Raw genomic sequence first — 16149 nt, 5'->3', positions numbered from 1 at the left:
GAGGCCAGCTGGGAGGCAGTGAAGGAAGCCGTGGCTTCAGTCTGACCTCCAGAGCCTGCAGGAGCCCAAGGGAGGAGACCCCTGGAAGAGTCTCCTGAGGAAGGGATTCAGTTTTCATTTTGTCCTGAGGCACCTGGCCAGCCTTTTGTTGACCTGGGCTGCATGCTGTGCCCTGCGGGGGGTGGAGCATTCTGCATGGGGGTCCTGGGCTCCATTGTCAGGGGTATGCTTTGCTCATGGAGCACAGGTGCCTGCAGTGCCCAGTGGCTCGAGCCCCACAGATCCTGCCTGTCTTGGCTCAGCATCCCTGGTGATTCCAGCACCTGAGTGGACCAGCCGTCGCTTGGCCGGGCCCACCGTGTGCAAGGCTGGTGCTTACCACTGAGCCACACTTCCAGCCTGCCACCACATGTGAAGGCAGACTGTGTCTGTGCCCATGCGCCGGGAGCAGAGAGCTATGGATATGCTACTCCCCTTACTGTCCCCCATAAAATTGCTCCTCTGGCCTCCTCCAGGGTCACAAGTTCATATTTAAAATCCATGACTTTGGGTCTTCAATGAGATGGAGAGGCTCTCAGAGATTGGGAGGATTGAAAATGACATATAAACCTGTCCCTGTACTAAAGCATATGTTTTCTTAGCCACATATTTTCTCAATCCACTGGCATAAATTTTAATAAGTTAATGATTACAATTTTGGAGGACATTGTTAATGGAAGTAATTCCATCTAATGGGCAATTCCTCTTGTTTTTAAATAGCATCTCTAAAATGTGATCTTGCTTTTTGCCCTGAAATTCCCTGTAGTTGACTTTGGGAATGGTCAGATGGCGGGAGGATTCGTTGCTTTGAGATCAGGGGGTTACGTTCCATGTCTGAGGGTTATGCAACAGGGGATATGGATGACCTCGGTTGTCACCAACAACCACCACAACAGGGGAGAGCTGAGCCCCAGTGAACCTATCCCAGATTTCATAATCAGGAAATCTAGACCGCAGCTATTTTAATTCTAATAGGTGTGTAACTTTAGGTGGCACCAGAAACTTTTCAGTGCCCGAGGCCTCAATATATCTGAATCCAGTCGTGAATAACTCAGTTTATGAAATTCTGTACATGCTGTGTTTGTAGGTTTCAGTGTTCAGTGTTGGCTAAACCTGTGAGGCGCAAAGACACTACAAGTCTGTCCAAGACCAAAAAGTTGCCTGTGGCCACTCTGCAGCTTGTTAGTGAACACGAGTTTAGAGAAAACACTTCATTTGCAAAAATTCTTCTAGGGTGTGGATGTAACTCAGTGGCAGAGTGTGCTGAGCATGCGTGAAACCCCCGGTCAATCCCCAGCATTGCAAAAAGCAGACAACAAAAATTATTTTAACACATTTTTAGAATGAAAAAGGTGGAATTCTATAGAATATGGAGAACAATATAATAAACATTCATGTCATGATGTTGATAAAGTTCACATTCTGCCATGTTGATTTCAAATCTTTTTCCTTCTTGTAAAATAAACGAAACAAAAACAACCCAAGACAGAACATCAATAGCACCCCTTTTAGCACTTAATTTTGTCCCATGTTGTTTGCTAACGTTTTCACATGCATTTAGTTGTTTGCTCAGATTTCGTGTATGCTAGCAGGTTCTTGTGTGTGTTGTTTTCACGTGTGTTAATATTTGTGTGTGTTTTAGTTTACTCATCTCTATTTTAAATCAAACATTTTGAAAACAAGAGTTTGCTATCCTTTATTATTTGTCCAAGTGTCTAGGACAGTTTTTGGTGCATAGTAGATGCTCAATAACAGTTGTTGAGTAAACAAATAAGTGAATAAAACTTTTCTTTGTTAGCTGGATGTGGGAGCACATACCTATAATCTCAGCTAATTGGTTAAATTCAAGGCCAGTCTGGGCAACTTAGCAAGATGCAGTTTCTAAATATAAAATTAGAAAAGCTGGGGATGTAGCTCAGTGATAGAGCACTCCTGAGTTCAATACCCGATACTGCAAAACAAAAACAAAACAAAAAATTTCTCTTTCCTTTATTATCCTCTCTCATACCAATACTCACCTTCCTCATGGGAGTTTAATTAGCTAATAATAGACAGTTCCTTCACTTAGCTCAGGAATAGAATTTTAATTATATATTTAATTATATATTAGCTTTGGAAATAATGCAATCAATTTTTTGAGATAAATAGAAAACATTGCGAAACTAAAAGAAGGATGAATTTCAACCATTTTCGCTTTTTTTTTTTTTTTTTGTAGTGCTAGGGATCAAAGCCAGGGCCTCCCGCATGCCACACAAATGCCCTACCACTGAACCCCATTCCCAGGCCCCTAGAAGAAACACATTTTAGCCTACAAGATAAGTAGCTTTATGATGTAAAGCCTTATAAAAGTCAGATGACTACTGCATACCTCTGGTGGCCTGTTTCTTTCGTTAATTTATAATGAGCACCTTTCTGTGATGTTGCCCTTCCTGCTCAAGAACTGTAAAGAATGCCTGCTCATGATTCCTGACTGCTATCACCCAGGAAGCACTGTCTCCTGTACATGGGAGAATGACAGTGTGGCTTGCTGACCTTTTGTACATTTCATGGGAAAACCTCTTGCTGGTCAGAGTATTATTTTTTGGTGTGAATTTTATTATATGTAAATTATATCTCACTGAAAGCAATTTGCCTGGACATTCTTTTTGAAAGTCTTTGACCTGAAACTCAAGAGGTACACATTCAAACATAGATGAAATAACATTTTTCTCTGCACATTAAAAATATAATTACAGTGATTTGATCTACATATTGAGTTTATCCAGAATTGCGTTGTCCAGTATGGTAACCGTCAGTCACTTGGGTTTGTTCAAATGTAAATTAATGAACAATAAAATAATAAAAGTTCTTCAATGGTATCAACTAACATCAAGTGTTCAGGGCCCGCTACAGGAAGTTCTTTTGGACAGCCTTCATCTAAAATTTCTCAGAAGGAAAGTGCTTTCTTTTTCAGGACAAAATGAACTAAGATATTAATTTTCTGTTCTGTCCATCCCTACACCAGATCCGGTGAGAGTATTTAGAAGTAGCATGAAAGTGTGGTGGTGGAAACTTACACCTTTGAGCTCTTCATAAGTTTACAGAGACAAATGTGGTTCTTCTAGAGGGTTCTTGGTTCAAACAGGGTAGTTAGAGTAGGAAGGAACTATTGCCGTCCAGCGGTCTGTGTAGGTCTCTGGAGTTGTGATCTGATTAAATATCAAGGAATCTGCATGGAGGCAGATGGAAGGGCAGATGTTAATTGATGTTTGCCTCAAACATCAGCCCTTGCTGTCTGTGAGTCTCAATTTTGTGACTTTATAGATAGGATTATTATTATTATTATTATTTGGTATCAGGGATTGAACTTAGAGGCACTCAACCACTGAGCCACATCCCCAGCCCTATTTTGTGTTTTATTTAGAGACAGGGTCTCACTGAGTTGCTTAGGGCCTTCTTTTGCTGAGGCTGGCTTTGAACTCGCAATCCTCTTGCCTCAGCCTCCTGAGCCACTGGGATTACAGGTATGTGCCACATGCCTAGCTAGATAGGATTATCGATTATATGAAAATGACACATTTCGTATGGACTTTCCACAGTTAAACATAAACTCAGGGTGCAGGTAATTAAGAGCACTTTGTCTTTGGGACCTCTAGAGCAACTGATGTGAAGAGCTCAAGCACCCTGGCGGGCTGTCCTGACTTGTGAGCAAATGTCTCCTCTATTTGTAGTTTTTATTTTTTGAATGTCTCAGGATATAACCACTAGCCTTTGCCATATTTTTTGTGTCCATATGTTAGAGTTTTTACTAAAAATTATTAGACAGTTGGGATGCAGTTGTTCTGCTCTAAAGAGACAAAAATATGGTGGTGATGATTGATGATGATGATTGGTACCAGGGATTGAACTCAGGGGCACTTAACCACTGAGCCACATCCCCAGCCTTTTTTGGTATTTTATTTACAGACAGGGTCTCACTGAATTGCTTAGGGCCTTGATAAGTTGCTGAGACTGGCTTTGAACTCGTGATCCTCCAGCCTCAGCCTTCTGAGCCAGTGGGATTACAGGTGAGCGCCACCTTACCCGGCTTGATGATGATGATGATGATGATGATGATTGGGAAAGCCTATGAAACATTAGTATGTAATTGGGAAAAATTTGGATTAAACCTTTTGTATGTTTTACTTCTATCCATTGCAGCTTTTGAAGTCACAGGAAATGAGGGGCTCTCCTCAAGGATCTTCTCTTTGCTATGAAGTGAGGTTGTCCCTGGGAAGGCCGGCATTTCTTTCGAGACATTTTTCAAGCCGAGGGGTGTTTTCCATTTCTGTATGTGGTCATGCTTTCATGTGCGGTTTCAGAGGTCTCAGTTCATAGAAGGCCAACTCCATGGCTCTGTGTCTGAGGTGAGGCAGAACATTATGGCGGAAGGGTGTGGCCAAGAAAAGCATCTCAGGACGTGGCACCATAAAGCAGAGAGAGAGCTGGTCAGATTATTTTTAAGAAGGCTGTGAGTTTCATAGCAGACTCCTGGGCTGGGGAACTGATTTGTAAACCAGCTAATTTACAGAATCTAAGGTGGAAATATTATTTTCTCAGCCCATATTCAGCCTGATAAAAGTCTTGGGGAATAAAAGCTTTTTGAATAAGACAACCCTGGGTTTAAGTTAGGTTGGTCAGTTGTTAGCCTTGTGATCTTGGGAAAGTTACTAAACCTCTCTGAGCTGCACGTTTCATCAGCTTAAATAAAGTTCATGAGACTTTTTGGATGGGTTGTTGAATTGAGATCCCGTATGTACAGGGCCCAGTCCATAGTGAAGTGTTCAACAAGTATCTCTAAACCAAACCTACATGGTATCACCAAGCCTTAAAGTAATAAAGCTTAACCAACAAATAAATAAATGAATAACTATTGAATGAGACCAGAATGGAGTGTGGTTGTTTTCTGAATGGACAAAGAACCGGATGGGCATTCTGCTAGGCCTCTGGCCTCTGTGAGTTATGCCTGTTCCTCTCCCAGGCCGAGCTCCCTTCTGCCATGGAGACTGGAGAGGATGAGAAAGGAACGCACAACCAGACAGCAGTGCATCAATTGAGCACTTCATGTGTGCAGTGCTCCCCTAGCAGCACCTGAAGGGGTGCCCTTAGCAGAGGACCAGCTAGGAGGCTGGGCCAGCATGCACTTGGGAGGTGAGCTGGACTTGCAAGGAGAGGTGCTGGACACCCAGGACGCCCAGCTCCACGACACTTTTGGTCAAGGATTTTGGAGACATTTGAGACAGTTCCCTCCCTTGAAAGATGAGAGCAGAGACTGGAGCAGCACTGAGACTTGCCTGAGGACACTGGGCATCAGCGGAGGTGGCTCACTCCAGCTACCACCTGCGCCCCACGGCCTTGGTGGAGAGCCTGGTTATTATTAAGGGTTTTATTTAAAAAATCTTGTCTGCCCTTCATCTGTGAATTCCTTTTTTCTCTGAATTCCTTTTTTTGGTTTTTTGTTTGTTTGGTCTTCTGGCTTTCAAGTTCAGACTTTCTCCACCTGCCAGTGTCCTTAGCAGCCAGTCCCTAGAAGGTCACTTGGAAGCTCTGCATTGCTATGCAACAAGAGCTCTCAGCCAGGTTGATCTTTCCCCAGGGGCGTTTGGCAGTGTCTGGAGACATTTCTGGCTGTCATAACAGGAGAGTTGGGGTGCAGTGCCCTTGGCATCTGGTAGCAGAGACCAGGATGTTGCCCACCCTACAGGCACAAGACATCCCCACCAAAGAGCTCTCCAGCCCCAGGCGTCCACAGTGCCAGGAGGGAAAGCCTGTCCCAGGGCTCTCAGATGCAACAGTCCCTTTTGTTCTTTGCTGTGTCCTTTAAGCCTCAGTTTCTTTTCTGAGAAATGTATCCCTGGCTAAACCAGAGGGGCAGGGTAAGTGGTTCCTGCATTCTGCGGACTTGGTGGGCAGGCTTGCAAGTGCCCCCAGCTGTTTTCAGTGTAAGGTCTCCAAGGAGAACAGAACTTCTCTGGGTCCTCTTGCTATGGGGGCACATGTGCTGCATCTGGGGTGGGCAGGTGGAGCGTGTGTGGGCCTGGGAAGGAACCTGCAGGGTGGTGGTAGCAGGGGAGGGTCATCTAGCTGCTCCTTATACGGATTTAACACATCCTTTTGCCTTTAATGCCGTTCTATCTACCCACCTGCTGTGGGCCCCAGCCCCTCTCATGCCTGAGTCTTCCAGAATGTGCGCTACCAATAGATCCTCCTCTTTTGCCTGAGTGTCTGATGCTGGGGATTGAACCCAGGGGGCTCCACTTCTGAGCTACATCCCCAGCCCTTCTTTATGTTTATTTTGAGACAGGATCTCACTAAGTTGCTGAGGCTAGCCTCAAACTTGTGATCCTCCAGCCTCATCACTCAAGTCTCTGGGATTACAGGCGTGTGCCACCATGCCTGGTTCAGCTCTACTTCTTGTAAATAGTCAGGAGTCCATCCTCTCCACCTAAGTTCCTTACCATCTGCTTGTTGTCTTCTAAGATATTGTTGCTAGCCCTTCCACCACCTCCTGTCCATGCCCAGGTCCTTATTATTGCTTTGCTGACATTTTTGCAGGTTTGGGGAAGTAGAGACACATGTGGTAAGTCCATCAGCTTAGTCCAGGAGCAACACCCTTATGCATTGGAAAACTGGCAATTTCATGAAAATCTTTGAAGCATATTTTACCTCACCAGGGGACAAAATACTGGCAACCAGAGTTCTTCCGTTTAAGTCTCTAGAGGCAGGAATCGAGGGATGGCACTATAGTAAAGGTAGAAGAGCCCTGTGACCTTGATCTCACTGAGCCTCAGTTTCCCTGTGTTGCAAATGTGTGGTCTCAGCTCTGCTGGGAAAGGGGAAGTGAGCAGTGGCTGCGGGAGAGTAGAGATGCTGGGTCATCCTCATGGTGGGAATCCTCGCCGTCATCTCCATCAAGTGCATGATCAAGGCGATGTGTCACTTGGACACAAGGACAGAACAAGCCTTGTTAGACAGGCTTAACCCAACGAGTGAGTGTGTGTACCGACTGCCTCGTTTTCTTGCCAGAGGCCTCCAGTTTGGTTGGCAGAGTGGTGACCAGCTGGCCAATTGGACGGGGCTCTTTAATGTCACCGACAACCCAGCAGTGCAGAGCAGCAGTGACTCCAGTTCCAGGTACAGACCCCGACAAATGGCCAGGGAGGGGGGAGCCCATCCTGTGGGGACCCTGGAGTCTTTGCCCCATGGTCCACCCCCAGAGCTGCTCTCCGGGGAGGGGCAGCTTGGTCTGCTGGCTCATAGCAAGATCATTTGGGGATCCTCCTGTCTCGTTACCCCGGGGGTGAGTGGATGTGAAGGCTGAGGAGTAGGACCCATGCCCAACAATGTAGGGACTCATTGGCCCTGGGGTATCTGGGTCTCAAGCCTCCATCTGAGGGTGGGAGCCAAGGCTATGTCCCTGTAGCATGGATTGGGACATCAGCTGGCAGGTGTTGGCAGGGTGTGTGTGGCATCAGGGATGGATGTTGGGCTAGGGTCCCCTGCTCCTCTGAAGTCCACTGCCTGGGCACAAATGGGCTGCCCTTGGCTGGGCAGAGACACTTCAGGGCAGTGCTGAACTGTGACGTCCGTGCTGTCACGGAGTGTTTCCTCTTGATCCCAGTGTTAGGAGCTCATGTCAGTAACCGAGGGCACTCTGCAGACTCAGGAGCGGAAGCTTAGCAAGATTGTTGAGCAAGTGCAGATGGAACATCCTTGGGCGGGCACAGTCCTTGCAGGGAGGGATTATGGGGGATTTCCTGAGGAGGTAGGATGCTCTCTCCGCTGGGAGCCGGGTGTGGCTGGAACCTGCCAGCTGAATGCTTCCAGGGGCTGATGGAGGTGTTTGGTTCTTTTTGATTCTTGTATTCCTCAGTATAGGCTCTCAGAGCCACTGCCCTGGGAAGAAGCCTGAGTTTTCCACACAGTTAATTTTGACGCCCAAACATGAAATTGACCCTGCAGAAGTTGAGTTTTTCGGAGATCCCTGGTAGGTATGCGTTTGTTCAATGCATTGAACAAGTAAAGATGTGGTGGCAATGTCAGAAACCAGGCAGGCAGATGCCCACAGGCAGGACTGAGGTGTGGGGATGCCATGGCGAGGGCTCCTGGGTCTGATGCTGGCTTCTTGGGACCACAGTTCTTCCTGTGTATGGCCAGCTGCGTGGCCCTTGGGATGTCACAGGGAGGGTGAACAGTCCATGGTTGTCCTTGAAATGTTGAGCTTGCACACTGGCCCGTCTGCCGTGTGTTCCGCCTACAGAGATGGACAGTGGCCTGGGGGAAGTGAGCAGCTGTCCATCTTCTGGGGGAGCTGCCTGGGAGAGGCTTGAGAGGCCTTGGCTGGAAATGCTGGAGTGAGCAGGAAGGACAGGCCCCTGGGAGGCTGTTTCTGGACAGACGTCCCCAGTCAGTGGCTGAAGTCATTGAATGGACTCTGTCCCTTACTCCTCCTGGGCCAGTATCCTCCTCCCCCTCCTCCTCAGTATCGTCTCGCTCCCCCTTTTCCCTGTCTCTGTTCCCATTATCTGTTCTTGGCCCGTCTTTCATTTTCCTTCCGTTTGTCATCTCCCCTGTTCTTTATTTTCTCTTCCTCTCTTTCTGTCTTGAGGACTCAGGTCAGTCTCCCCTTTCCTAAACACTGGGATCCCTCAGGGGCGGTGATACCACTGTCCCTGTCAGTTGGGTTTTGGAATTCGAGTGCCCTTTATCCAAGGTCATGACCGGCTAAGTTGACTTCCTTTTGGAGAGCAGCCACTTGACCAAGAATTCCCTTAGCCACAGAATAAATGTCATTTCAAGTTTCCCTGGGACAGTTCCAATTCCAATCTCAGTTTCTAGTTAACCCCCAAAGGACTGCAGCATGCTCAGCTCTCCTGTGAGACATGGTGGTTCATGTCATTAAAAACTGAGCTGGTAGTGCCTCAATTCACAATAACTGAGCTGTGGAACCAACCTTGGTGCCCTTCATGAGATGAATGGATAAAGAAAATGCGGTACATATACACAATGGAATATTACTCAGTATTAAAAGAGAATAAAGTTATGGCATTTGCAGGGAAATGGATGGTACTGGAGACTACCATGCTAAGTGAAATAAGCCAATCCCCCCAAATCAAAGGCCAAATGTTGTTTCTGATATGCTGATGCTAATACACATTAAAGGTTGGGGGAGGGAAGAATAGAAGTTCATTGGATTAAACAAAAGGGAATGAAGGGAAGGGAGGGAAGATGGAAATAGGAAAGAGACTAGAATGAATTGGACATTACTTTTCTATGTTCATATATGCACACATGACCAGTGTAACTCCACATCATGTTTCATCACAAGAATGAGAAGTTATACTCCATGTATATCCAGTATGACAAAATGCACTCTATTGTCATGTACAACTATAAAGAACAAATTAAACAAAAGAATAGAGGGCTGGGGTTGTGGTTCTGTGGCCGAGTACTTGCCTAGCGTGTGTGAGGCACTGGGTTCCATCCTCAGCACCACATAAAAGTAAATAAAATAAAAGTATTGTGTTCATCTATAATTAAAAAAAAGAATAAAAGAAAAAAAATAAACTGAGCCGGATGTGGGAGATTTTTTTCCCCCCTTGGTGAGCAAGCAGCTTGTTCTTCTTTAAAATGGGTCGCTTAGCTCCTGGCAGCCAATCAGCAGGGCCGGGGGAGGACCTAAGCAGGACACAGTGCACAGCATCCTGATGAGCGGCCCTCCGCATCTGGAGCCGGGAATGCTCTCCGTGGCATTATCCAGCTATTGAATAATTCAGTGCCTGCCATATTTTGCTATCTATAGTTGTGTAGGGTGTCGACGTGTGGGACAACCTGTTATCATTTATTATTAACAGGGTTGGAAAGGAAGTCAGGATCTACCAAATAGAACCAGGGGAAAAAGAGGGGCAGAAAAGCAAAGGATTAATGTACTGTAGGCTCAAGCAGGAGCCAGAGAAGGAACCAGTCCAAACGACCAGTCTGGAAGACTCCAAACAGGACCACAAAGAAAATCCAGACTGAGCTCAAAAAGGCCCTGGTCAGATCTTCTCACTGGATACATGCTGGGGAGGTCCAGGCGGAACTGGAAAGTGTGTGAGTTATAAAATCACATGAACATACAGCTAGATGAAGTTCAAGTCTAAGTCTATGAACTATTAGCCACTAAGCAGCCTCAGGGGAACTGTTTTAATGAGCAGATAGGAATGCTTTTTAATCAGCGTGGGTTTTATTTAAATGAGTACTTTGAATAAGTAGGAAGGTCTTTCTTGTCTTGTTTAAATTATGAGCTACTGGTTCCATGTCCCCAGCTCGATACTGATTTTGCTTCTTTGAGTTCTCAGCATCTTCTATGGTGTCTACTCAGTGCCCGGTGTTAATTGAATAAAAGAACAAAGTATGCAGAGAAGTGGTAAAGGTTATTGGTAAGATTGCAAACTTTAACTTCCGTGCTCCCAAATCTTCCCTTAGAGATTTATTCCTTTGGATTCAACCTTGCTGTCTCCTCGAATGGTCTTGGGAAAGTCACCACCAGAAAGGGGGAAGCACTTTGGATGCATAAACTCAGTCACAGGTTGGAATTATCAGAGCATTTTCTCTTGAGAAGAGCAGATGACAGGGCAGCCTGAGGGTTCTGAGCCCCAGGGTAGAAAAACGGGGAGACTGAAAGTTGTAAAGAAAGTAGAAAGGAAGCTGGGCACGGTGATGCCTGCCTATAATCACAGCAACTCAGGAGGCTGAGGCAGGAGGATCATAGTGAGACCTTGTCTTTAAATTAAAATAAAAGGGCTGGGGATGTAGCTCAGTGGTAGAGTGCCCTGGGTTCAATCCCCTACGCAAAAACAAAAACAAAAATATAAGCAAAAAAGGAGGCAAGAAGGCGGTGGATTGTTTACTTCTGTGATGATGAACAACACCTCCCCTCAGGCACGGCATTTCTGGGAGGAGAGGCTGAGTACTCGTCCTACCCTAACCCTAACCCTAACCCTATGGGGCCAGCTCTGCGCCCTGGTGCCTGCTCCACACCCTGGTCCTCTCTCCTGCCCCACCTTCTCCTGCAAGCCCTCCGTGATGGCCCAGCCTGCCTGAGCCCTTTCACTCTACATTCTGTGAGATGCGTCTGCTTTCAGGGCAGTGTCTGTCATTACACAGGGACAACTCTCTCACAAGTGTGAGGTGCCTTTCCATGTTTGTTGAGGCATCTGCAAATCCCTAGGAGCCTCTCCCCTTGGAGACCTGGCTGCACCATCTGTGCATGTATCCCCAGGGCCCTCCCGATGCTAAGCCCCAGGTGCAGCACACTGGCAGCCTGGTGGGCTGTCCTCTTCGGTGCCTTTTCCCTGGCTGCACACCAGCCTTGGTCCTCCGGCCTTTCCACTGGGACATGATGGCCAGGGGAGGAGAGGAGAAGCAAACCAAGGGAGCCTTCCCACTGAGGTCTGGAGCAGAGCTGGCTGGGTGGCCTGTGGCTGGGACTCCCTTCTCCCTGTACTGCTAGGCTTCTGGGTTGGAGTGTGGAGTATAGCTCCAGCCCCAGGAAAAAAAGAGAAGCCCCTGACCCATGACAGAGAGAGCTATCCCTGCAGACGAGTGAGCCGAGTGAGCGTGGAGGAGATTGCCTTCTGTGTGTCTTGCAAGTCCCGTATGTCATGGGGTTTGGAATTGTCATATTTTAGAGCACCTTATTATGCTGTAGTGAATTGTTCCCTAATTGTTTCAAGACAGTGTATAATTAGATAATAAATTATGTGGCATAGTGGGCGAGCGTTCTTGGAACCTAGGTGGAAATCAAGATGCTTTGGTGAGGAAGCAAGACTCGGCTGAGCCCTTGAGGGTCAGCATGCAGCTTGGTGTCATGGGGCTGATGGTGTGCCAGGCGCTTGCTGGGAGCCTTCTGTGCATTGTCACATTTAATCCTCACCCTCAAGCCTTTGAGATGGGCACTCCCACCATCCCCACATTATAGGTGAGGAAACAGAGTCATGGAAAGGTGACATCACCTCTGGGGGGTGGGTGGTCCAGGCAGAGCACACGGGTGTGGTGTGACTCTGAAGTCCCAGCTCCTGGGCTGCAGACAGGTCATCTATGCTGGGGTGAGTGCCGCTTGCTTTCCCTTTTCAAGATCTCTCTTCCCTTCTGTTCTTGTCCTCAGCTCCTGGCAGTGAAACAGAACAAAACGTCCTTGAATAAAAAAGGACGTGAGTGGGTCATTGCTCTGCGCATTTCCTCTCATCCTTGGGCTGCAGCAGTGGCTTTGGGCATGATGCTCCTGATTCTCTTGCTGCCCCTTCCTAGCTCTCCCCACCTTTCCTCCTCTGGGGCCTCCTCCCTTCCCCTCACCCACTCCTCTGGGATTCTCTCTGGGAGACCCCGATCCTTGAACTCAGTAGTTTCCTGACGGCTGCTCCCAAAAGATGCTTCCTGCCCTCTGCCTTCAACTGGGGATTCTGAGCTTCAAAGAGAAGCCCTTGGGATGCGGTGAAATGTCAGGTGTTGCAGTGACGTGGGTGCAGGATGGCTTAGGGTGAGCCTTTCTGGTCAGTTTCCCCTTCTGTGGAAAAGGAAGGGGGAAGTGGGAAGGTGGTTGGTGGCGCTCTTGGGCTCCATCCAGCTGGCAAGAATTTGGAGAGTTAGGTTAGCAAAATCTTCTAGTGTGGATGCTGGTGAAACAAACAAAACAAAAATGGTTCCATACTTTTAACTGACTTTAAAAAAAATCACTTATTTTGGAGTCATGCAGCTATGAAATATATTATTAGTCTCCCCTGCTGTAGAGAGCTGCTCTGACGAGTAGGTCATAATGATGTTGGTTGCATGAGTTACTTTTAAGAAACTTGAAGGCTGATTCTCGCAAAACCGCCATCTCTTCTCTTGGGCCTGTGCAGGTGCCCCATAGGTGATCTCTTGACATTAGGAAGCCAGAACCCCTCAGATCATGGGAACACCATTTTCTGAACATGCATCTGATGAAGAACTGTGAAGGTCGTGTGTGCACAGACCCCTGGTGACTTTACCTCTTATTGCTTTACATCATGCTGCTTCTTTATCCCATAAAAATCTAGTGAGGAGGGTGGAGCATCATCCTCACCCCAACCCCTCCTGACCCGGGTCAGCTCCCCATGCTCCTCCCTTTAGCCGCCATTACCACATCTCCCTCCTCCCCTTCCTCACAGACCCTGTACTTCCTTCCTCTTTGCTGTCTTCCAGAAGTTCATTCCAGTCCCTGGCAAAGGTAGGAGGCCTTGCGAAGCAGTGAGGATGGAAGGAAATGGAGAATAGGAAGAAAAGGGGCTGGAATTGGGCGGAGAAGATCCAGCATCTACCTGGTAATCAGCTGGGGGATACTTGCAAGTTTCCCCTAGAAGCTAGAAGTTCTAGAAGCATCTAGAGGCTCTATGTAGCCACGCATAGCCCTGCATCCTCCTTAATCCATGGCTACCAAGACTGTGCTGGGATGGAAGCTGATGGGGTATCACGAGCAGGCAGAGACGGGGCCTGCACACAGGACCCTGGTCAGAATGTGCTCCATGTGTCGAAGGTAAACCTTCCCTCCCTGATGCTCGGCTGGCTCTTGGGTCTGCCCTTTAGAGCCTCGAAGAACATGTTAAGTCCATCCCTTCCTCCTCCTCCACATCGATCACCTCCTGTCCCCTCCACTCCCCCAGGACCAGCTCTACCCCCCTTGGTTTTCCTCACTGCGACTTCACAGTCAGCATCATGGCAGCTGCCTTGCCTCTGCTCCTGCCCACAGAGCGTACCTGCCCCTGTCAAGACCACTGGTGGCCCCCTAGTTGTCTCACTGGTCTTGCCCTCCCTCCCTCCTGGACCCATCAGCTCTGGATGGACTTGCCCTTCTGGCCCGGGGGGTGCTCTCTGCTCGGAGCATCCTTGTCTGGGTTTTCCTCCCACCTGCCCTCCTTCCTTGTGTCTCTCTGCCACCATGGGCTGACCTCAGGCCTGCCCTGGGCCCCCTTGTTCATTCTGTCTGCTCGCTGTCCCCGACCTCTCAAGGAGTCCTTGTTCTTTGACTCAGGAATGCATATCTCCAGCCCCATCCTCTGCTCCGGGCCACAGGTGTGCGTATCTGACTGCCTACCTGTGATCTCCCCTTGGATGTCTGAGATCACAGCGACTTCACATGGCCCACTCCCCTTTCCATTCATGTCCCAAAGCTTTTCTCTCCCCTTCCATAAATGGCTCCATCCCCTACCTAGTTGTTCAAGCTAAAGTTGTTGGTTACTATAGACAACCCCCCATCGACTTGCTGAATCTTAGCCATCAGCACATCCCACCGGTCCAGTCCCTCAGCTACCTGCTAGGTCTGTCTCTTCCCCCACCTGCTCAGCCTCTGGGAACAGCATCAGGTCCCCCACTCTGCACCATTTCCTTTCCTCCTTCCCAAGTCCCTTGGCAGACAGCGTGACCTTTTAAATCAGATGTTGGTGTTCCCTGTTTGAATGCTCTGAGCACCTCGATGCTGGGTGGCCCACAGGCCCAGTGTGTCCCAGGCCTGCTGCCTTCTTACCCCATCACCCCTCTTGGAGGTCACAATACTCTGGGCCGGTGACCACTGACTGGTACCCCACCACCATACTGGCTGCTTGTGGGCCTGCAGCTGGCCACCTCTGGCTGTCCTCAGAGCATCTGTGTTCACTCACTGTTCCCTCTCTGGGAAGTTCTTCCCACACATCTGCATAAGGCTCCACCCTTTGCATTATGTCCCCTGTCCAAGGAGACCTTCCTTGACTGGCCCCAGGTGTCCTCTGTCTCCTACCCTGCTATTTATTTATTTATTTATTTTGATAGATTTCATCGTCGCTGTCACTCTGTTATAAATATCTGATCCTCACCCCTTGGCAGTGTCCAGGAGGGAACGGTTTTGAATGCCTAGATCATCACTGGGTTCTGCCTAAAATGGTGCCTGGACTTAGTAGAAGTTCAGTGAACCTTCAGTGGGTGGAAGAGAAGAGCAACTCCCGGCCTGTGGAGGGGCACAGACGGGCCAAGGAGGGATGGCTTGTCGTTCAGCGTAAGGAGGGCCGGGGGAGAAGTGACCAGAGGAAGCCAACCAGGTGACCTGTGAGGGATGAGTAGGAAGACGCACTGAAGTTCTAGACAGAGAAACCAGCCCGAGTGAGACAGGAAGACCAAGTCATGACCCTGCTCTGCAGAGGAGATGAAGAGGAGGCACTTGTCTTGGGCACTGAAGGAGGGTCATAGCCCACTAGGAACATTAGGACACTGAGTATCCCAGGCTCTTGAGCTGAATTTCATAGGAGGGAGCTTTCAGGCCTTCCTAGTCTGGCCTGAGAAATAAGATCACTGCCTTGGTACCTTTGCAGGGGATGAGCTGGACCCTGTGCCTCAGCCCTGCAGAACTTTGGCTTGGGGGAAGGAGGGGTGAGTCTGGGCATGTGGCTTTGTCCTACCATCTGCCAGAAATGACAGCCCAGGCTTGGTGGAAGGTGCCCACGAGAGCAGATTGACCTCAGCACTGCTGGGGCTGCACTAGAGCATCAGGTCTTTTGCTTTTAGACCTTGATGTCTCAAATTCCTGGGGACAGGTGAGGAATTGTGGCCCAGAGAGGGCAGGGGAAGCCTGAGGCTGCCGAGCAGGGCCATGGTCCAGCCAGGGTCCCAGCCAGGGCTCCTCTCTGCCATTGTGGTGTCTCCTGCTGGCTTCTCTCTGGACTGTCTGGGAAGACGCTGTAGCCCTGGAATTGCCGGGCTGCTGTCTTCCGGCTCTGGTTTCTGAGCATTTGCTGATGGGTAGTGTACCAGCTCCAGCCGGCAGCTGTTCTGGCTCTAGAAATAGCACTGAGCCCTCTGAAGGGCTATTATCCCTGGGAGGGGGAGGGGGCTGTATGCTGAGAAAATCCCAGGGGAACTGTGCTGTCGGAGTCAGGGAGAGGGGCACGTTGAAGTCATTAAGACCCAGGATTCCGAGATCTCATGAACCTGAGGTTTCTTTTCTAGTGCCACCATTTATTACCTGAAGGATCTTGGGCAAGTTGCCCTAGCCCTTGCAGCCTGAGTTTCTGGTATAAACTGGAGGAAATAATATCTGCCTCATGGGGATGTTGGGAGAATGAAATG

General features: G+C 48.6%; 1 protein-coding gene across 8 annotated transcripts in view; it reads left to right on the top strand.

The window, feature by feature from the left end:
• Positions 1 to 16149, top strand: part of ST8SIA5 (ST8 alpha-N-acetyl-neuraminide alpha-2,8-sialyltransferase 5) — a 76125-nt gene that overhangs the window by 21398 nt on the left and 38578 nt on the right. For 3 of the 8 annotated variants that reach the window (XM_081263360.1, XM_081263359.1, XM_081263358.1), the window contains exon 2: positions 7084 to 7191. The exons of 3 other annotated variants lie outside the window; for them this stretch is intronic. In XM_081263360.1, coding sequence (XP_081119486.1) covers positions 7084 to 7191 — 108 coding nt within the window. Of the gene's footprint in view, positions 1 to 7083; positions 7192 to 13469; positions 13592 to 15579; positions 15618 to 16149 lie in introns of those variants that run through there. 2 more of the 8 variants (XM_081263362.1, XM_081263365.1) reach the window with 2 other exon arrangements.

Source organism: Spermophilus citellus (genome assembly GCF_964194105.1).
Source record: "Spermophilus citellus genome assembly, chromosome: 12".
Lineage (NCBI taxonomy): Eukaryota > Metazoa > Chordata > Mammalia > Rodentia > Sciuridae > Spermophilus > Spermophilus citellus.
Note: the sequence above shows the minus strand (reverse complement) of the source record. Positions and strands in the feature narration are given on the sequence as shown.